A 23,436-nucleotide genomic window follows, 5' to 3' on the forward strand; every position below is an offset into this window, starting at 1 on the left:
ATGAACTACACTAGCATGCCACCAGCTGGCGAGATCTCCTGGTTGCAGGCAGGGGAGGAGTCGGCCGTCAGGTCGGACACTTTGTGCTTTCCGCATTGTGCTGAAACAACGTCATTCATGGCAGACCACGCAATTTGTGTGTTGACTGTAGCCGAACAAGTGGATGCGATCGAAAACCCGATGTTTTGAATATCAGATATTCAATATCGAGATTAAATACAGGAACTTGTTTAAAAAAAAAAAAAAAAAAAACGCAACACGTCATCCTTGTCATCACAAAATCTGACCAATGAGAATAAAGTGTCTCATCATCAAGGCTTTCGCAGCCGATTTTGAGCAACTGCAGCGCTTGACCTAGGTGGCTGGCCTCGTTTTGCTCTCGCGGTAATTTGATGAAGCGCCGATCAAAGTCAGACAAGTTTTCTAACCAGAATGCTTTGCTTTTGTCAGACGGCAGCCAATCTTTGCGGCGCCACATGAAGTTGAACAAGCCTATTGTCTTTGCTACCTTTCTGGGCCTTGAAAAGTGAAATGATGTTGCTGCCTATGTGTGGTTCAGATATCTCTCAGATTTCATCGAAAATATCTTAATTTGTGTTCTGAAGATGAACGAAAGTCTTACGGGTGTGGAATGACATGAGGGTGAGTAATTAATGACAGATTTCATTTTTGGGGGAACTTGCCCTTTAATCTGTGACAGAAATGGAGGGAAAAAAACCTTGGGAGAAACTAAGCTCAGTCAGGGGGGCAAGTTCAAACAAATCACATTTAAATTCAGCTTACACTGTCCAAAGTCCTATACAAAACAATTATAAATAATAATATAACAATAAATTTGATAAAAAAATAAAAAGGAAAACAACTACTAAACACCAAGTTAATTGGCTGGGAAGGCCAATGAAGAAAACTATGTAGTCTAGACTTAAAAACATTGATTGAAGGAATACTTTTAATGTTGAAAGCACTTTGAGTGCTATTCTTTAGAGAGCCACCAGATAGCAGCATTTATCAGGTTTTAAAACAATTAAGCAGAATTAAGTAGAAAACTGTCATGAATTTAATTATGACATTTAATAGACATCTATCAACCTCTATTTTTGGCTTTTGCCAGATCACATCTGACACCATCTCAAACATGAGTAAGGTTTTGAAATCGATGAATGTGCATTTACTTTGTTAATCATTTAGCATAATGATTTTGAGGGGCAAGCTGTAGAAATTACATCATGCACTCAATATGTCAGCGTTTGGTCAGGGAAAGCTCTAAATACAGCATGCGCCTTGTTTGAACCTGTTCTGCAACCTTGTCTGGCTGCTTAGAAAAGACTTTGCAATGTTGTGCACAAAACTTATAAAAAAAATAAAATAAAAAACTTATTAAAAAAAATGTGGACTATGTTGCTTCCATAACATGTCTTCATTCAAACTAGTGTCAAGAAAATATAAAAAAATACACATTTAGGTGTTCATTACCCTATCTATTTGTGTCTGTAGATTACAATTACAATATACAGTATACCTTTAAAGGCTGAGTACTTTCTTGTGAATAGAGTCGAATCTCCACCTCAGCCGCTTTACAAACATTAAACTTAACAGTATTATTCCTATCTATATTCTGAAGGTTTTACAGAGGGGTTTGTTCATTTATCATTCGCCTGATTTTATGTAACATTTAACTCCTAAAAATAAAGTGGATTTTGTTTTTCTGGCTGCTGACAGTATTTTCTATGTAGCCCTGCAGATGACATGAAGACAAAAATATTTAAATCTTATGAATCCCTCGAATTAGGAATTTCTTCCCTCATTTCAGTTAAATCATGGCCCCAAAATAAGAATTCATCTCCAAAACTAATTCATTCCCTTGTTTTAGAAAATCGAGAGCGAGTCAGACTTGTAACCCGAAGGTTGCGGGTTCGATTCTTAATACCGGGTTTACGGTGTCTGTCCACTACTCACTGTTCCTAATGTGTGTGCTCTAACTTGGATGGGTTAAATGGGTTACCATACTTGGCCTTCACACCAAATCACTAATTACGTTACTAACATATCAATATCATCTGAGTGTGCATGTGTGTGTGTATTCCGTACCCCAGTTTCCTCCATAGACAGTTTTCACATCCACGGTAACAGCCGGAAAAACTGACAGTGTTACTGTGAATACAAATGTCACACAAAACGCCATAACCCTAATCTAGAGACAGAGAGAGAGGATGATGACAATAAGCCACTGTTAATGATTCAAAACAGACCACAAGCTGTAAGACATTCTAAAACTTTGATTGGTAAAATATAACTGCACCTTTTTAAAGACCTGCAGGACGGAGCTCTTCTGGGTGGATGCGTTTTCTGTCTGCAGCGTGAGGATAGCCTGTTTGCAACCCTCCTCTTCACTCACACAGTTAACACCTTTGTTAGGATTCCCGTTAACCACAGAGCCATTAGACGGATCGCTCGTGTTCTCACAACCTTCCACAGCACCTGGATAAACAATCATTTTAAAATAAAGTTTCCCCTTGTGAAAAAGAAGTGCGCTTAATTGTATTGAATGTGCACTTGTAACGTATTTCATTAATAATACAGTATAATATTAATGAAACACAGTAAAAGGCACCATTAGTCTACTTAGAGTACACTTTTGTGACTGTTTCAATTTTAAAAAAATGCACTTTGTAATAACGTCAAATGAAAAGTTTTATTTAAAGCGCATATTAATTTTTTAAAATTGTTTTAATTTTTGCTATGCTTTAAAGTACACTTTTGATGCGTTGACTAACATACTAAAGCACGTGACTTTAAATTGCAACTTCATTACAAATGTGTAATTATGAAAATTTATGTGTGACATTTTAGTTTAATACTTGTCAGTACATTCAGCAGAACACTAACAATATTTCAAAGAAATCACATATAAAGTAGTACTTTTTACTTAAGTGGGTCAATAAATGTGTTTCAAAATTCAGCTCAATGCATTTAATATAAAATTAAACTACAACTCGAATTCCGGAAATGTTGGGACGTTTTTTAAATTTGAATAAAATGAAAACTAAAAGACTTTCAAATCAAATGAGCCAATATTTTATTCACAATAGATCATAGATAAAATAACAAATGTTTAAACTGAGAAATTTTACAATTTTATGAACAAAATGAGCTCATTTCAAATTTAATGCCTGCTACAGGTCTCAAAATAGTTGGGACGGAGGCATGCTTACCATGGTGTAGCATCTCCTCTTGTTTTTAAAACAGTGTGAAGACGTCTGGGCATCGAGGTTATGAGTTTCTGGAGTTTTGGTGTTGGAATTTGGTCCCATTCTTGCCTGATATAGGTTTCAGCAATTCAGCACCCGGACTCTTCTACGACGAAGCCATGCTTATGTAATAGCTGCAGTATGTGGTTTTGCATTGTCCTGCTGAAATACACAAGGACTTCCCTGAAATAGACGTCATCTGGAGGGAAGCATATGTTGCTCTAAAACCTTTAACCTTTTACCTTTCAGCATTCAAAGTGCCTTCCAAAATATGAAAGCTGCCCATACCTTACGCCCTTATGCACCCCCATACCATCAGAGATGCTGACTTTTGAACTGAACGCTGATAACACGCTGGAAGGTCTCCCTCCTCTTTAGCCCGGAGGACACGATGTCCGTGATTTCCAACAGGAATGTCAAATTTGGACTCGTCTGACCATAGAACACTTTTCCAGTTTCCGTCCATTTTAAATGAGCCTTGGCCCACAGGACACGATGACGCTTCTGGACCATGTTCACATATGGCTTCCTTTTTGCATGGTAGAGCTTTAGTTGGCATCTGCAGATGGCACAGCGGATTGTGTTTACCGACAGTGGATTTTGGAAGTATTCCTGGGCCAATTTAGTAATGTCATTGACACAATCATGCCAATGAGTGATGCAGTGTCGTCTGAGGGCCCGAAGACCACGGGCATCCAATAAAGGTCTTCGGCCTTGTCCCTTACGCACAGAGATTTCTCCAGTTTCTCTGAATCTTTTGATGATGTTATGCACTGCAGATGATGAGATTTGCAAAGCCTTTGCAATTTGACATTGAGGAACATTGTTTTTAAAGTATTCCACAATCTTTTTACGCAATCTTTCACAGATTGGAGAGCCTCTGCTCATCTTTACTTCTGAGAGACTCTGCCTCTCTAAGACATCCCTTTTATGTTACAGACCTGATATCAATTAACTTAATTAGTTACTAGATGTTCTCCCAGCTGAGTCTTTCAAAATTTCTTGCTTTTTCAGCCATTTGTTGCCCCTGTGCCAACTTTTTTGAGACCTGTAGCAGGCATCAAATTTGAAATGAGCTCATTTAGTGGATAAAAGTGTAAAATTTCTCCCTTTGAACATTTGTTATGTTATCTATGTTCTATTGTGAATAAAATATTGGCTCATGTGATTTGAAAGTCTTTTAGTTTTCATTTTATTTAAATTTAAAAAACGTCCCAACATTTCCGGAATTTGGGTTGTATAATACATTTTCATTTAATTGGAATTAATATGCTTTTCAATGCCTGTAAACATTACATTCGGTTCACACTTTTAAAGTATATTATGTCTGTATACTCTTTTTATAAGTGTTTTTTTTTTTTTTTCCCCCAAGGGAAATAACTCTTGGAATTAACAATAATTTAAAGATATAGGGCCAGATTTACTAAACAAGCCAAATTAGCGTGAAAGAGCAATCCCACAAAAGCGCTGATGGGAGACAAAAGTTCTGCGTGTGAGCTACTGACAATGCGCAAATTAATAAACACAGATACAGCTGGATCATTTCCAACACAACACAACACAATCTACCAAGAGTAGCGCAAATTAGCATCTGGTTTAAGACATGTTTTTTGGGGGGGCAGTAAATAATTGTGCAAATACCAGTAAATTGACTAGCGCAAACCTTAGAAAATCACCTTACATGATTCATTTAAATACTCTCCTCCCATAAATTTTGCGTCTGAAAGGGAAACTCCTACAAATGCATATGCAATAGGGTTAGCCGCAAAAATAACTGTGTCCACGCCTTTTCAGGGCTAATTTTTCACTGCGTGTCTTTAAATCCTGACAGTATTCTTTTAACACCTAAAGAGGGTTTGTGCTGGTGCAAGCTGTTAGTAAATCTGGCCCACAGTATATTGCTTTTAATTTATTAATAATGGTGAATTGGCAATCCACTGTCTGTACATTCCACAACAACTTTGTACACTGTAAGTTTCACCTGTAGGCAGTAGCTGGCTGGACATCTCAAGCTCATAACTCTTGCTTTTGCTGTCCAGGTAAAATCTGGCAAACTCCTGCACACACATGCATACTCCAGAGGTCAGTCTCAGATTTAGCTGACTATAGAACAGCACAGATCTGACAGGATCTAAACACACACTCACCAGTTTGGGTAGCAGCATATAACTGATAAGCGTGACAAGGGTCCCAACACACGGAGTGATGAAATAACCCAGAGCTGCCGTTTCACTGTCAGTTTCACCTGTCACACACACACACAGTCGGCCAGTGAACAGATCTATACAGAAATGCATGAATGTTCATTTGGCAAGAGTGAATCTCTGTGGAGTTAAATAAGCAAATTCTAAAAAGGAAAGAAATACAACGCTGACCTGACATTACCCGAGATGACAAAAGATGTGCAACAACGACAAATTAGCCCCACTAGAGAGTCTTAACCTCACAAAACCCCATTTGCAAAATTATTGAAGTTAAACTGTATTTTAAGGTGACCTTGTTGTAATTATACAAATAAGTACTGAGTAATTTGAATTAACATGTACTTGCTATAAAATTATGGTTTGGTTTAAGGTTAGTTGCTCATATATATATATATATATATATATATATATATATATATATATATATATATATACACACATATACATATACATACATATACATACATATATATATATATATATATATATATATATTATATATATATATATATATATACATATACATATATATGTATGTATGTATAATATATATATATATATATATATATATATATATATATATATATATATATATATATATATATATATATATATATATATATTACTTTTTTTTTTTAACAAAAAACATTTTTAAAAAAATACAAAAACGCAAATTTAAATGAAAACAGAAATTAAAAAAAATTAAAACATTCAAAATATTATTTAAAATTAAACTGGTAACTCAATGATACAAAAACAACACTGTGTCTCACTTGCTATAGCGAGGATCATTGCAAGAGCAGCAAATGTCCCTGCGAGTCCCTGTCCGCTCATAAAGAAGGCGCTGTACTTCTGCGGCAACAAACCCACCAAACCGAACAGACTTCCCTGTAACACAGCCCCGAATGCTGCCGAGACACACACACAGAAGAACAATCATCAAGAGCACACACAAAAAAACTCTGATCTTTACAGCAAGAGTGGATGATATACATAAAAACATTAACAATATTTGATGCATCTCAATATTTCTGCATGTACTCTGAAATAGATTAAGGGGCTGTTTGCGTGACACCATTTATAACTAAAAACTTTTTATGTGTTTTGGCCGTTCATTTACACGACAATGGCATTTTGGGGGCCTATTTTAATTTTTCGTTATTATATAATTATTATTCGTTATTTTACTTTATTACTTTATTTTATTTCCCAACTAATGACTCATCCGCCCTTTCCAACAGGTTGCACGTGAGGGGGGAAAAATAAGAAGTTATGCACTTTTTATTTTAATATATTTCTTTACATAAATACTATTTTCTACTTAAAAGCTATAATTTCGTTACTAACCCAACTAATGACTCATCCGGGCTTTAGGTTGCACGTAAGGGGAAAAAGTAGCTTTCTTCCACTTAAGAAGAGTTGTGCCCTTTTAAGCACTTTTTATTTTAATCTCTTTACATAAATATTTTTTTTTTCTATTTCGTTATTTTACTAACCCAACTAATGACTCATCTGTCTACAGTCTATGGTGTCGACTCGCAAGACTCGCAGCGGAGCGGGGGCGGGGGCGTGGCATCACGATGGTGTCTCTCCATCGTGATGTCAGTCAGCCATCACGATGGCCATCGGCACAACCCTATTGTACACAAAACTTTTTTTCTGTTTTTAGTACATCGTTGTTGTGTAAACGTGCCCTAAAAGGGTGTTTGTCAGTTACAAAGTTTAGTTTGGTGTTGATTTTTTTTCATGTTTTTGAAAGAAGTCTCTTATGCTCACCAAGGCTAATCAAAAATCATTTGATCAAAAATACAGTAGAAAATGTAAAGTTATATATATAAATATAATTGAAAAATTAATTTAAAATAACTGTTTTCTACTGTAATATATTTTAAAATGTAATTTATTCCAGTGATGCAAAGCTGAATTTTCTGGAGAATCATTACTCCAGTATTCAGTGTCACATGATCAGCATATATCAGTAGAAATATATAAATATATTCATATTTATGATGGTGATATGAGGTTTCAAAGTCACTAACAATTGATAAACCAGATAGTTGCCATGGTGATGGAGAAGAATCTGTCCTCCTCCATTGGGATCTTCACCAGGACAGCAGTGAGGATGAAGAGGATGAGAATGAAGACTAAACTGCCTGCTATCCTCATCCTCTCTGAGATCCTGAAACACAAATAACCTGGTATATATTACTGGTTTCAGTAAATGTCTGGCATATTAAACAACATACTTTTGCTTAATGATTTTGTGTCATAAAACATTTTAATGAAAATTTGTGTCCTTAAACTTTATATTATGTAGTAGCCATTTGTTTATTATAAAACTATCTTAATAGTTAGTGGATGTGATACATAAAAAAATACATCAACAGAAGTTCAAAATGTATATGCTGTCTTGGTTAATGAGGATTATTGTTTCATTCTTTGCAATTTTTTATATATATACACAGGTGCTGGTCATATAATTAGAATATCATCAAAAAGTTGATTTATTTCACTAATTCCATTCAAAAAGTGAAACTTGTATATTATATTCATTCATTACACACAGACTGATATATTTCAAATGTTTATTTCTTTTAATTTTGATGATTATAACTGACAACTAAGGAAAATCCCAAATTCAGTATCTCAGAAAATTAGAATATTGTGAAAAGGTTCAATATTGAAGACACCTGGTGCCACACTCTAATCAGCTAATTAACTCAAAACACCTGCAGAGGCCTTTAAATGGTCTCTCAGTCTAGTTCTGTAGGCTACACAATCATGGGGAAGACTGCTGACTTGACAGTTGTCCAAAAGACGACCATTGACACCTTGCACAAGGAGGGCAAGACACAAAAGGTCATTGCAAATGAGGCTGGCTGTTCACAGAGCTCTGTGTCCAAGCACATTAATAGAGAGGCGAAGGGAAGGAAAGGATGGGGTAGAAAAAAGTGTACAAGCAATAGGGATAACCGCACCCTGGAGAGGATTGTGAAACAAAACCCATTCAAAAATGTGGGGGAGATTCACAAAGAGTGGACTGCAGCTGGAGTCAGTGCTTCAAGAACCACTACGCACAGACGTATGCAAGACATGGGTTTCAGCTGTCACATTCCTTGTGTCAAGCCACTCTTGAACAACAGACAGCGTCAGAAGCGTCTCGCCTGGGCTAAAGACAAAAAGGACTGGACTGCTGCTGAGTGGTCCAAAGTTATGTTCTCTGATGAAAGTAAATTTTGCATTTCCTTTGGAAATCAGGGTCCCAGAGTCTGGAGGAAGAGAGGAGAGGCACACAATCCACGTTGCTTGAGGTCCAGTGTAAAGTTTCCACAGTCAGTGATGGTTTGGGGTGCCATGTCATCTGCTGGTGTTGGTCCACTGTGTTTTCTGAGGTCCTAAGTCAACGCAGCCGTATACCAGGAAGTTTTAGAGCACTTCATGCTTCCTGCTGCTGACAAACTTTATGGAGATGCAGATTTCATTTTCCAACAGGACTTGGCACCTGCACACAGTGCCATAGCTACCAGTACCTGGTTTAAGGACCATGGTATCCCTGTTCTTAATTGGCCAGCAAACTCGCCTGACCTTAACCCCATAGAAAATCTATGGGGTATTGTGAAGAGGAAGATGCGATATGCCAGACCCAACAATGCAGAAGAGCTGAAGGCCACTATCAGAGCAACCTGGGCTCTTATAACACCTGAGCAGTGCCACAGACTGATCGACTCCATGCCACGCCGCATTGCTGCAGTAATTCAGGCAAAAGGAGCCCCAACTAAGTATTGAGTGCTGTACATGCTCATACTTTTCATGTTCATACTTTTCAGTTGGCCAAGATTTCTAAAAATCCTTTCCTTGTATTGGTCTTAAGTAATATTCTAATTTTCTGAGATACTGAATGTGGGATTTTCCTTAGTTGTCAGTTATAATCATCAAAATTAAAAGAAATAAACATTTGAAATATATCAGTCTGTGTGTAATGAACGAATATAATATACAAGTTTCACTTTTTGAATGGAATTAGTGAAATAAATCAACTTTTTGATGATATTCTAATTATATGACCAGCACCTGTATATATATATATATATATATATATTTTTTTTTTTTTTTTTTACATTACTGCACCATTGTTGTCCCTTTGAGTTATAAACATCTAAAATGCATTTCATAACTATGTTAAACATCCATGTGTAAGGTCAAGCACACCAGGAAAAAAAAAAAATTTCTCTCAAAAATAACAAATTCTCACCGCTGATAGAGAAAAGAGTTGAGCAAAGTGAATAGCAGCAAAGGCAGCTGGGAAAGCAGAGTCATCCAGTTATTGAAATAATACTCCTTCCTAGTCGTTATTGTTCCATTCTTCCATTCAGAAGTATTGAGTCTGTTGTTGAAATACTGTAAAAACCAAATCAAAGATTTAAGAAAACACTAAACAATCACTTTCAACACTGCAATATAAACTAATGTAACACTATGACCTGGCAGATTAAATGGTCGACCGATATGGATTTTTTGATGGCCAAAGTCGATAACTTAAAGCGCAGATTATATATATATATATATATATATATATATATATATATATATATATATATATATATATATATATATATATAAAGATATATACGATATATAATTTAAACATAGTAAATAATACATGGATAATTTCTGCAATAAAACTTACATTTACAGTTTTTTTACATAGTTTTCACACAAGAATAAAAATGAGAATGAATCATTTGAAAGATAATCAAGATAAGAAAAATCTAAAAAGTAAACAAACACTAACCAACAGAGCACAGTAATCTAGTAAGCCTGAAAAATAATTATTATATTATATTATATTATATTATATTATATATTATTATAGATTTTTCCCCCCTAGTTAAATTATACCAAAAATTCTATATTGTGAAAATTACTTAAACTCACCCTGAGAAATATTATTTTATTTTGCATTAAAACATGCGAACGAATGGAGAACATTTTGCTTTTCAGAGTACTGAAAATTTACGAGAATTTAAAAAGATAAGTTTCCAATTGTGTCTTGTTAAACCTGAATGATAAAACACAGCGACTCGCAAATGAGGCCGCAATCTTTTCTCAAATCAGATTATTCAACTACTGCTTATATAAAAGACTTTAAACACATTGGAAACATTCAAACATTACAAAATTAACCACAACACAGTAATAATATCACAATTATAGTGATAGCAGGAATATGAGACAAAACTCTGGATCAGTGATCAGGTTAATCGGTTCAATCCTGGATGTTAGCCAACTAGCAAACTAATTACACTCATTGGAGAGTTCAGATCGATAAAAGATCAATGTCCTGGGGGAGAATTTCACTCAGACTAATGAAGCGCTCTTTACAAACAAAAAAAAATGCAAACAAATGTGTTGTTCAAGCAGATTTGGCTTAAAGATTTTCTGAGAAACTCTTGTGTTATTCCAGTTCATAATGTTTTCCACATTCTTATTACCATAGATGCCGTCATAAAGAAGTTCCATGGCAACAGTGTTCCCAGGCCAAGGATGAAGAATATGATCGCTACAAGGCATCCGCTGAACAGAAGAGAGAACATGACCGTAAACAAGTCTCAGTCTATTTGCAATACATTCATGTGACATTCATTTTGCACAATATAAAAAAATTTGAGAAATGTTAAGATTTCATTATTTTTTTAATCATTAATTTACAGCATATTATGTCTTTTGTGCCAAAACCAACAGGATAATGTTTCAAAGTATAAAACCTTTCTCCAATCTTAATCTATCCTGTTAATTGAGTCCTGCCTGTCTGCTCCTGAATTTAAGACCACTGCAAATGATAAAGACATTTTTTACACTATTTAAGCCTTTTTTTAATTTTGAAAAGTGAACTTGGGACACCTTTAATGGCCCATGGCATCCCTACCCTCACAAAAAATATTTTAATGTAAATTATCTCAATCTGAATTAATTACCACAATTGCAATATCAAGAGAAATGAGAAAAACATGACTTATTTGTTGTTCACTTATAACAATATGACCCCAGGTAATAGTGGACAGCTATTAGCTTGATTACAGTCTGTATCGGTCTGTTCTGTTGACTCACTTAAGTGCTTTTAGAGCAATTAAACTGAAACCACATATCATTGAGGTTCACTGAGGCTAAATCAGTCCTTTAGTTTGATAGAATCTGGAGTGTTGAAGGCAAAAAAAAAGGAAATGAAATCCTACCGGTCTTTGGGGGTGTCATCTCTTTTGTTCATTTTGTCCGATGTATGGTTAGCAGCTGTTCAAAAAATAAAACATAAAATCATGAAAACGCAATTCAAGCTTTACACTGTATCCATTACGAACGGCATGTCCCTCAGCTGCAACAGCGATTTCATTCAGTACACAAGGTCTGAGTGATTCCTGCTGTGCTGGTTCCTTAAATAGTCCCAACATCCGTCCGTCACGCTAAAACAATCCATACGTTGGTCTAAAAACAGCTTTTGGCTATCATCAAAGCTACTGCGCTCAATAATGGGGTAGAAAAGGAGGAGAAAAATATTCATGAGCATTCTTTACCTTCATTTACACTATACAGAATCTAAAAAGATTTAGGCAACATACAGCAGTCCCTTCACAAAATACTCAGTCCAACAGAAAGTCGTTTGTAAATGACTGCATTAGCTATAGCTTATTCAAACAAAATAGCTTCACTAAACTAAACATGACTGCACGTGGACAAACATGGTGTATCTGTGAGAATTGAGGAACAGAGAGAGAAGGAGGAGCGTTCACGTCAGAGCAGTTTTTATTCTCTTACACACAGAACTAAACCATTTTGTTGTTAGAGGGTGTTTATATTGCTGTGGCCTAGAGCTATTGGCAATCTAATTTTTTTTTTTTTTTTTTTAATTGTCAGAATCAAAAAAAAAACAACTTAACTTTGAAAAGCACTGAGCAGATACTTTAAAAAATAAATGACATGAGGAATGGATTTGATCTTAAGTTTTCTTTTTATTGTCTCCAATTGGGTGGAGGAAAAAGGTTGAAACATAAGAGACTTTGGTTACAGATCCACTTGACTGTATTGAATGTGCACTTGTAGTGTATTAAAAGTGTATTTTTAAAAACTGTACTTGCGCACAAAATAATATTTTGAAATAAAAGGCCACTTAAGTGTACTTAAAGAAGGTACAGTTTCACTTTAAAGTACACTTAATCAGGGTCAGATTATAATTTTAATCGTAGTTTGTTATTCGATATACCAGTTAATATTTTAAATGTACTAAATTACAACTTTACAAATTTAAACATTTAAATACTCAACATACAAGACTCGAAAGAAATTACTTCAGTATATTTAGCTTAAAGTTCAACAAGTTCATCTAAAGTAAGTTCATCTAAAGTTTAGCTAGTTCAGCTAAATGCATTTAATATTAATTGAAACTAAAAGACATTTTCAGTTAGTTTTTCGATTGCTTAAACACATCTTGAAATTGTGGCTCCTTTTCCGAAACTCTAAACACAAATCCATAACTTATCACCCAATTCCCCATGGAGTGCTCAGCGTAAATGAGTACACCCCCTTTGAAATGTAACATTTTAAACAATATCTCAATGAACACAAAAACAATTTCCAAAATGTTGACAAGACTAAGTTTTATATAACATCTGTTTAACATAACATGAAAGTAAGGTTAATAACAACTTAGAGAACCAAATTTTCAGTTTTACTCAAATTAAGGTAATGCAAAAATGAGTACACCCCACTGAAAGTCTCCGGAGCAAAGCTAAATTTTAGACTACAAATGTCTAATTTAACAAGAATTCAACCACAGGTGAGTCTAATTATTCATTACACAGGTGTCCAGCAGACAGTTGACTATAAAAGGGTGTTAAAACCCCTTCCCATTTCATGCTGTCAGCAATGACACCACATGGAAGAGAAATGTCACAAGACCTGAGAAAGAAAGTATTTTCTTTACACCAGAAAGATGAAGGCTACAAGAAGATCAGCAAAGCTTTACTTATCAGTCAGAATACTGTAGCAAAAGTGGTACAAAAATTTAAAAAAGATGGAACTGCAACCATCTCACAGAGATGTCCAGGTCGTCCACGGAAGTTAACACCTCGACAGGAGCGTCTTCTGATGAGAAGGGTTGAAGAAAATCGGCATGCAAGTTCACTGCAGTTATCTAAAGAAGTAGAAAGCCAAACTGGGGTGACTATTTCCCATGACACAATACGGCGTACACTGCAGAGGAATGTCATGCATGGGTGCAGTCCATGAAAGAAGCCTCTCCTAAAGCCCAGGCACAAAAAAAGCCCGCCTAGAGTTTGCCAGGGCCCATGCTGACAAAGATGAAGACTACTGGAACTCTATACTCTGGAGTGATGAGACCAAGATAAATGTCAAAAGCGTCGCAAAGGTGAGGAATACAAAGAAAAATGCATGGTGCCTACAGTGAAACATGGTGGTGGCAGTGTCCTTATGCGGGGCTGCATGAGTGCTGCTGGTGTCGGGGAGCTGCATTTCATTGATGGCATCATGAATTCATAGATGTACTGCTCTATACTGAAAGAGAAGATGCTACCATCACTCCGTGCCCTTGGTCGTCATGCACTTTTCCAACATGACAATGATCCTAAACCCACATCTAAGACCACTGTTGGATTTCTGAAGAAGAACAGGGTGAAAGTGATTCAATGGCTCCTGATCTGAACCCAATCGAACACCTATGGGGAATTCTGAAGTTGAGCATCACTCTCCATCCAGCATCCAGTCTCTAAAAGAGGTCATTCTCAAAGAATGGAAAAAGATAGATGTTGCTAACTTGTTCATTCCATGCCTAGAAGACTTGTTGCTGTCATTAAAAATCATGGAGGCCAAACAAAGTACTAGATATGGTAGTTTTTGTTGTGGGGTGTACTCATGTATTTTTGCATCACCCTTTGATTTGAGTAATTAAGTAGTTGGAGTAAAACTGAAAAATGTGTAATCTAAGTTATATTATTAACCTTACTTTAATGTTATAAGTTAAACAGATGTTATATTAAACAGTCAACATTTTGGAAATTGTTTTTGTGTTCATTGAGATATTGTTTAAAATGTTACTTTTCTAAGGGGGTGTACTCATTTACGCTGAGCACTGTACTTCCTATGAAAAAATTAAGCTCTCCACTCAAAACCATTCAATCTTGCTGACAAACCAAACTTTGCCCTCAAACATGACATACAAGCCCTCAAAAACACACACACTACAACATAGGCTTACACACTGGTGAGATCAATTCAAAACACTGTTACAAAAACCTCCTTTTGGCAATCAGGTATCATTTTACAGCTCAATGTCTATTACAGTATACAACATAAATTGAGTAAATATATGTTAAATATAGCAGATACAGTGAAATTCAACAATAAGCTTTAAGAAAAGTTTATTTTCATTACACTACTGTAAAGAGATCTTGCAGTAGATGAAAAGCACTAGAGCTGAAATACCAAAGAATTGAACATGAACTTGGAATTGCAATACAATACAGTACTGTCAATTACAGTAGAGATCGACCGATATGGGTTTTTCTATAACCGATGCCGATGTTTAGAGGTCAGGGTCAGCCGATGGCCGATATGTGCTGCCGATTTTTTAGGGCCGATATCTTGAAGTTTTCCCCTTCATTTGCATGCTAAAATGTCACACTAATGATAAGTGGATGCACAACATTTCTAAACTTATCATTTATTGAACACTGACTTGATTTACATAAAAGTTTTAGAGCATTTATCAAGCTGAATTTTTCAAGTTTGTTGGAACATAAATGTAAACTTAAATATACATTTAAATAAAATAAATACAACTTTATAAATAAAAATCAATTAAAAACTTTGTCATGTTGCACAGCCTTGTATGCTAGGACAGTGCTACAGTTACACAGTTGATGGAAACACACGCAGATGCGCATATTCTTGAGCTGAATTTTCATTAATGCAAAGTTGGATGGAAACCCGGCTATTAACTGCATCAAACCATGCTTCCGAACAAATGTCATACACTTCTGCGCAGTGGTGTAGCGCAAATCCGCGGGGCCCCCCCGCGAGCCGAAAGTCCGAGGCCACCCGAAGGAAGGTTCAACCAAGAAGGGGAGCCAATGGATATCACACAAGAAGCAACGTGCAAACTTTGCGGAAAAGTTATGCCGGTAAAAGCTTAACCTCAGTCAGTATTCAAAGTGAAAGTAAAAGTGACGGAGCTGTCTGACGCTGCATTAATGGAGCATTTTCTCTCAGAGACGAATTTCAACATAATATGCTGATAACGGTATATAACTGTCTTAATTTATTCCATAATTTCCTTTGTGGCCCGTACATATAGTGAAAAAAATGAGAAGAATAGTATTTCGTGTTAAACAGCTTTTTTTTTTTTTTTTTTTTTTTTTTAAGTTGGTGAAGTAACCTAAAGCTGCTCTTAATTTTCATTTATGACTGCAGTGTTAGGAAATATTATAGACTGTTAATAATTTTAATTATAGGTCTAATTCATTGTATAATAGACCTAAAAAATGTTTAAAACATTTTCAAAGAGGAGCTGATAGCCTAATCTTTTATTATCCTTACAGCACGTCAGTTATGCGGTGATGCGCTGTGAAATTATTGCGGGGCAAATTTATTATAATATTAATTTAATAATAAAAGTAGCTTACCTGATAGTAATAATAATAGACTAGAAGAATGTAACAGGCTTACATTAATTGGAAATGCCAAATCCTCTTAATATTGACAATATTTGTCGGAGTAACGTAGCCCTCAATCACGCTGCAGTGTTTGTCAGAGCTGCCCCAAGCACAGAGTGAAATTCTCCGACTCCGATACAGGAAAAATAAAACAGAACTTATAACATTGGGGCTAATATGTTAGCAAGCAAGCTGCTGGTAGTTTTGGACTACAGTCCTTAAAGTTAACTACAAGTAAGCGAACCTTCAACCAGCTGTAGAATTATGCCAGTTCCCGACGGTTCTATGCTATCCGTTGTTTCTTTCACTAAGTGAAGCAACACTTCATAGTTTACTAGTAATATATAGTAAATATATGGCCATAGGACTTTGAAATATCAGAATTTAAGCCTTAGGCTACCTTTTATCTCCCAGGACTGTTGTTGAATCTTCCAAACGTTTCAATTCACATGCGGCAGCAGCACATTCCACCGCACCAATAACACAGGGCTGCCCGCGGACGTGCCCGGCTTTAAATCGGCGCTACTAAACACGGATATCGGCCGATGCCGATATATTAAAAAAAGACAAATATCGGCCCGATATATCGGTCGACCTCTCAATTACAGTACAGTAAAAAATAAATAAATTCAGCATCCTCGGCCAATTTGCATTGCAGTACTGGTAATGACCATATTTGCAATATAACTTTCTTAGTCTTCTGACAAAAGACATTCTCTCCCTCCCTTCAGTTCTGCAAAAATATGAAATGCAAGTAGTACTTGGCTACAAACCAATTTGACAATTATGAGTTTAAGGGCATACAACATGTGCTACAATATTTACTGTAGATAGAATAGTGAAAGTTCTCTCATCGAAAGTACTGCTACTGTGTACTGTAATTATAAGAGCCCTGTAGATGAACCTGTAGACCAACTTCCCTCATGATCATTCCTACACAAGAACATGGTCAACCACCACTAGGATTCATTTTCCAAAGCACATAATCACCTGTGACCCTATTTATATTATCCTAAGATTCTGATTAGTGTGTCATTAGTTTTGCTACTCAGTGTTTACACACGGATAAATGAGTGCTATTTGAGTTCACAGTGTGACACTTGAGTTCATTACATTATGTGTTTGTGTTTTCCTGTGCAAAAAATTTTTTGTGTTTTGCAGAAAACAATGAGAAAATTGGAACGTGTGTAAAACGTTTTGAGAAACGTGTCTTTGTTTCTAGAACTGAATGAATGGTTTGGGAAATTGGGCCAACTGAACCAGTTATTGTGTTAGCAATCAAGAAAAACTGTAATTGCACTTAATATGCATTGTCCAAAAACATTACATTCAATTTGCACTTAAAGGGACAGTTCACTCAAAAATGAAAATTCTGTCATCATTTACTCACCCCCAAGTTGTTCCAAATCTGTATAAATTTTTTTGTTCTGCTGAACACAAAGGAAGATATTTTGAAGAAAGTTTGTAACCAGGCTGCTTTGGGGCACCACTGACTTTCTATAGTAGGAAAAAAAAAAAAAAAGATACTGTGGAAGTCAATGGTGCCCCAGAACTGTTCAGTTTCTCACATTCTTCAAAATATCTTCCTTTGTGTTCAACAGAACAAAGAAATGTATACAGGTGTGGAACAACCTAGGGGTGAGTAAATGATGACAGAATTTTCATTTTTGGATGAACTATGCCTTTAAGTATGTGTTTATAAGTATATTATTTTTGTAAATTGTACTTCTTTTAAAAGTATGTTAAAGTGTACTTTTTTTTCCCACAAGGAGGAGCTTGAATTCATAGGGGGAAAAAAAAGTACCCTGGAGGGTTTTCCTTTCCATTTAACTCAATAATGCATGGAAACAAAGACTCACTGTGAAAGCCAGGCTGTTTATTCCCAACAGCACAGCAGCTCACAAATTATCTTCACAAGAGACAAAGTAATGATACACAAATAGTTTATCCAAACCATTACACACACTCAGAGGGCAACATGAGAAAGGTGACGATGGGAATTTAAGTGCCAGATACGCCAAGAATGCCAATGAATTAACCCTTTAGTGACTGGTCTGCTTCCATTCAAAATGTCTGTAAGAGTTTCAGTAGTCTCACTGGATTTAAAAGTTGTCAGTAAATCAGAGGCAGTTAGAGAAGTTAATGGGTGATATAGCAAATATTGCAGAAAAATCTAAAGAATATCAAGATCTATATCTGCACTTTCTCCAAAATAGCTTTTTGAATGGCAGATTCCAAATGTTTAACAAGAAATAATAAAAATCTAGTTAAAAACCATGTTTTCAAGGATAGGGCTGCACGATTAATCACATTTTAATTACGATAATTATTTCTGCTTCTTGATTAATTAAAAATAATCAGCACAATATTTGCCCAGCTGATTATTTGTCCTGAAAGCATTTTTATATTTAGACATTTACATTATCTTGTATTGGTAACAAGCCTCCACTATCTTTCCTGCCTTGGGTTGCCAGAATAATTCCCCCAAATTGGGGCTTCTCTCTTTTTCCTCAAAAGGATACATTTTCTGCCCAGTGTTTTACTTAATCTTCTCAATCTGGCAATCATGCGCACGCGCTCTCTCTCTCTCTCTCTCAATCTGTGCAGCAAAAAAATGCTGACGATCTGACAATACCGACAAACATGCATGTTAGAGTTTAGTCATTTTCATTGTGAAATTCTGCTTGAATTAATGTGTCATACAGCCAAGTCTGTGTTGCTTCACGAGGCTGCATGTGCGATTTGCCGCTACTACAGCTCTGGAAAAAATATGAGACCACTGCAAAATTAGCAGTTTCTCTGGATTCATTATTTATATGCATCCGTTTGATTAAAATGAACATTTTTTATTTATTCTACAAACTACTGACAACATTTCTTACAAATTTCAAATAAAAATATTGTCATTTAGAGCATTTATTTGCAGAAAATGGCAACTGGTCAAAATAAAATAAGATGCCATGTTGTTTTCAAACCTCGGATAATACAAAGAAGACAAGTTTATATTAATTTTTAAACAACACAATACTAATGTTTTAACTTAGGAAGAGTTCAGAAATCAATATTTGGTGGAATAATCCTGATTTCCAATCACAGCTTTCTTTCATGCGTCTTGGCATGCTCCCTATGAGTCAGTCACATTGCTGTTGGGTGACTTTATGCCACTCCTGCCGAAAAAATTCAAGCAGTTTGGCTTTATTTAATGGCTGGTGACCCTCTTACTTACATTCCAGAGGTTTTCAGTGGGGTGCAGGTCTGTAGATTTTCTTCCACGATAACCTTGTACGTGGCTTGAGTCACACATCCTTCAAAAAGACAGATCTGCCCAATTCTGATCTTCTCTGATGAATCCATTTTTCAGCTTTGCCCGACACCTGGTCCTGTAATGGTTAGACGCAGACCTGGAAAGGCTTACAACCCACAGTCTCTCACACACACTGTGTAAATTGGTGGAGGATTGGTGATGATCTGGTGGTTCTTCAGTAAGGCTAACTCAAGTCACGTACAAGATTATCCTGAAAGAAAAAAAATTGCTTCCTTCTGCTCTGCCAATGTTCCCCAACTCAAAGGATTAATTTTTCATGCAGGACAATGCTCCAATCCACACAGCCAGGTCAATCAAGGTGTGGATGGAGGACCACCATATCAAGATCCTGTCCTGGCCATGACACACTCCAGACCTGAACCCCACTGAAAACCTCTGGAATGTAAGCAAGAGGGTCACCAGCCATTAAATAAAGCCAAGCTGCTTGAATTTTTTTCCCCCAGAAGTGGCATAAAGTTGCCCAACAGAAAACATGAAAACATGGCTTCTTTTTTCGTTATTTTAAACAGTTGTCATTTTCTGCAAATAAATGCACTAAATGACAATATTATTACTTGAAATTTGGAAGAAATGTTGTCAGTAGTTTGTAGAATAAGTCAAAATTGTTTATTTTACTCAGATACATATAAATAATAAATCCAGAGAAACTACTAATTTTGCAGCGGTCTCTTAATTTTTCCAGAGCTGTATATACACCACAACCAAGACGTTTGAAAAATTTAACCTTTTCTTTACTGTGGAGACTCTAATTTGTCACTGACCCATTTACACCCTGCCTGATGCTCCATTCCAGCATAAACTAATCTCTCGGTGTAGGCAAACTTCCAAACAAATTTAACAAAGATGTATCTCCATCTCTTGCCTGTCCACCCCTTCTTCAGAAAGGGCTGATGAATAAATGCTGAGCTTTTGATTGCCTGTATCTAAACACAACACTTTTTCATTCAAAGTCCTCTCCTTTCTTTTTGCTTCACTTGTTTCTTTCAAGGCACCTTCAGTCATGTAATAAACCTGCTTGCATAGTCAAATATATTAAGGTCATTCAAAGGATATGACTACTAATACTGGCCAGGCCAATATTTGACCATTTTGGAATTACTGCCGTTTATCAGAAGTCTCAGCTCCTGTCTGGTTTAAATTACTCATCTCATTTCGTAGCATAGGGCTGAAACGAATTGCCGACATTATCAACAACAACAACATGTTGTTGCTTAACCTTTTCATTGCTGAATGGTTATTTGATCTCACAGCATGGTAACATGATGTCGCTTAAAGAATGACACATTTTAACCAAAAACACTACAGCTGGAAAAGACGACGTAACACCTTTGTTTTAACGCGAGAAAAACAATTATGCCCAAACTTTAACTCTTCGTTTTTATGTTTTTGTTGTTTTTCCCTTCCCTTCCCTTTTATGTTTATTTTGTATTTCAAATGCAGTGCCATCTGTGCAATTAAAAAAATACAATTAAATAAAATAAAATAAAATAAATGAAGACGTAACGAATCTGGTACTAAGTGTTAAGCCTATACAATTTAAGGTGGAGTTTATTTTTTTTTATTGCTGAAAATCCAGATGACAGATATTGATCGGTGGGTTCGCGTCGGGTCATCAATTGTACCGACGTGAATTCGTTTTTCATTCGTTTGTTTTTTAATCTTCGTATTGTGTTTGAAAGGTGTTCTCAAATAGCTAATTTACTCATAGTACTCAAATATACTGTGTCTGCGTGACACGTCGCACACAAAAGCTTCTCTGTTTCCTTCCAGCTGGTGGTAATGTCATAATTACTAGAACAAACAAGAGCAAATTCAATTCACTGATAGAGAGTATGTGAGATGATGACGATGATGTAATGTTAATTTCAAGAACACTTTCGTCACAATCAAATGAGTTCACGTTGCTAAAGTTTTTCCATCTAAATAGAGAGAGAAAGGTCATTTGAAGGAAAGTCGGCGTCTCGTTTATCTGCTCACCTGTTTTCACGGTGATTTTGGCTATTCTCTCATTTCATCTGCCCATTTCAAAAATATAAAATCCACAAAACGCAGTTCGATTCATTCAGTTACATCCGCATGTCTCACATGGATAAAGGCAGCGCGTTGTTCTTCTTCTTTTAACGCTTTAATGACTGCTGGCAAACCAGCTTGGTGAATTACCGCTACCAACTGGACTGGAGTGTGATAAGTGCTGTCCAGGTTAAGTTCTTCATGTACTGTCAGTGTAGTTGCTGCACCCTTTTGGTCTGGCCTTTTTTGTATGGAGCTAGGATTATGACAATACTATTTGAATTTGAATTGTGTAAATTTGAATTATAGACAAGTGTAATTTAATCAAATTGAATATTATGTGGCATTTTACATAGTTCTGAATTTGATTTTTTAAAACTTGAATATTAAACATTTGAAATTGTACACAACTGAAATATTTTCATGGCAGAATTTTATAGACATGTATTTTCAAACAGCAGATTTTTCGTTCTGAAATTTTAGACTGCAAATATCCAGTTTTTAAAAATACAGCTTCAAGTTTTCAAGATGAAGAAGAAATCCATGATCTATCTTCCCCTGTGATTCCCTGAGATTCTTGATGAGAAGTTGATGGAAAAGAAATTGAGATGGCGGAAAGCAGTAGGCTTTCCTGTCTGTTTTCTTTATTTTATAAGAACACAATGTTCTGTTTTTATAGGCTACATAAATTAAAGTAGACCATCTGCAGTTTAAGACGATGCTTTTGTAGGCTATGAGCATTAATGATGGAATATAGTTTTCCGGGGCTACAAGTACTCCAGTGACTGGTTCAAGTTATCGCGCCGGTGCCTCGCATGCACACACAGTTTGATCATTTATTTATACTTATTTACATGTTTGTTGACTATATTTATTAAGGCATTCCTCAAGTGGAATGGTTTTGACTGATGGCGCTCTGAAAAGTGAACAGACGCGCTTAATTAGAGGCGGTAAAAGTGAGTGGGGCCAACATCATTGGTCTTATAAAGTGGATGGGTCTTGCCCTACCCACATACAATGGTTCATACGCCCACGCATTATACCATTAATTTCCGCTCAATACACATTATTGTAAGCCATTTATTCATGTTCACACAGTGTGCGTCTGTACTAGTCAATAGAAAGGCAAGAATCCATTGATTGTAATCAGTGATATTGTCTACACTGAATGCGGCGCGGCCTGAAGCGACAGGTCAAATCCCCAACAGCAAACAAATTCCCTTTATTTCTGACGCAGTCCATGCTCTTTGCAGCGGTCACTACAAGCTGTTGTGATGCGGCGCGGTCGCATCCTGCGTAGACACGGTGTTGCACCACGCCGGCCGCCTGCATCCAGTGTAGACATTATATTACTGATTATAATCAATGGGTTCTATTGTCACGTCGCTCTCGTCCTGTGTAGACACAGTAGCATGCTAATCACTTTCACACCAAATATACTTTAAAACAAACAATAGAGAAACTTAGACAAATGTTTCAAGTTTTGAAAAAGCCAACCTAACATATAAATACAGCTCATAAATGTTTAAGCACAGACTCGCCTCAGAAAAACAACTGCAGCTCTGTAATTGGCCGAAATGCTCCGTTCGACTTTTCTGAGACCCTCTACTCTTCCCTGTGGATCGCCTCTGACCTACTTTCTGTACGATCTGAATTTCTGCGCTTTGAATTTACAATATTGAATTTGATGTTCTGAATTTCTTCATCTTGAAAACTTGAAGCTGTTTTTTTAAAAACTAGATATTTGCAGTGAGAAAAAAAATCTGCTGTTTGAAAATACATGTCTATAAAATTCTGCCATGAAAAATTTTAGTTGTGTTCAATTTCAAATGTTTAATATTCAAGTTTTAAAAAATTAAATTCAGAACTATGTAAAATGCCACATAATACTCAATTTGATTAAATTACACTTGTCTATAATTCAAATT

General features: G+C 36.0%; 1 protein-coding gene across 2 annotated transcripts in view; it reads right to left on the reverse strand.

Moving 5' to 3' along the window:
* LOC127515858 (equilibrative nucleoside transporter 2) overlaps positions 1-21,640 on the reverse strand; it is a 31,210-nt gene extending 9,570 nt beyond the window's left edge. Inside the window, exons 1-10 of one of the 2 annotated variants that reach the window (XM_051899986.1) lie at positions 21,476-21,640; positions 11,686-11,740; positions 10,945-11,026; positions 9,705-9,850; positions 7,492-7,631; positions 6,226-6,360; positions 5,396-5,493; positions 5,230-5,305; positions 2,300-2,478; positions 2,089-2,191 (exon numbers count right to left, since the gene is read on the reverse strand). In XM_051899986.1, the coding sequence (XP_051755946.1) occupies positions 2,089-2,191; positions 2,300-2,478; positions 5,230-5,305; positions 5,396-5,493; positions 6,226-6,360; positions 7,492-7,631; positions 9,705-9,850; positions 10,945-11,026; positions 11,686-11,717 (991 nt within the window). In that variant the 5' untranslated portion in view covers positions 11,718-11,740; positions 21,476-21,640. Of the gene's footprint in view, positions 1-2,088; positions 2,192-2,299; positions 2,479-5,229; positions 5,306-5,395; positions 5,494-6,225; positions 6,361-7,491; positions 7,632-9,704; positions 9,851-10,944; positions 11,027-11,685; positions 11,741-12,021; positions 12,208-21,475 lie in introns of those variants that run through there. The other variant, XM_051899987.1, reaches the window with a different exon arrangement.
* Between the last annotated feature and the right edge of the window lie 1,796 nt (positions 21,641-23,436).

This window comes from Ctenopharyngodon idella, chromosome 7, assembly GCF_019924925.1.
Source record: "Ctenopharyngodon idella isolate HZGC_01 chromosome 7, HZGC01, whole genome shotgun sequence".
Taxonomy (NCBI): domain Eukaryota; kingdom Metazoa; phylum Chordata; class Actinopteri; order Cypriniformes; family Xenocyprididae; genus Ctenopharyngodon; species Ctenopharyngodon idella.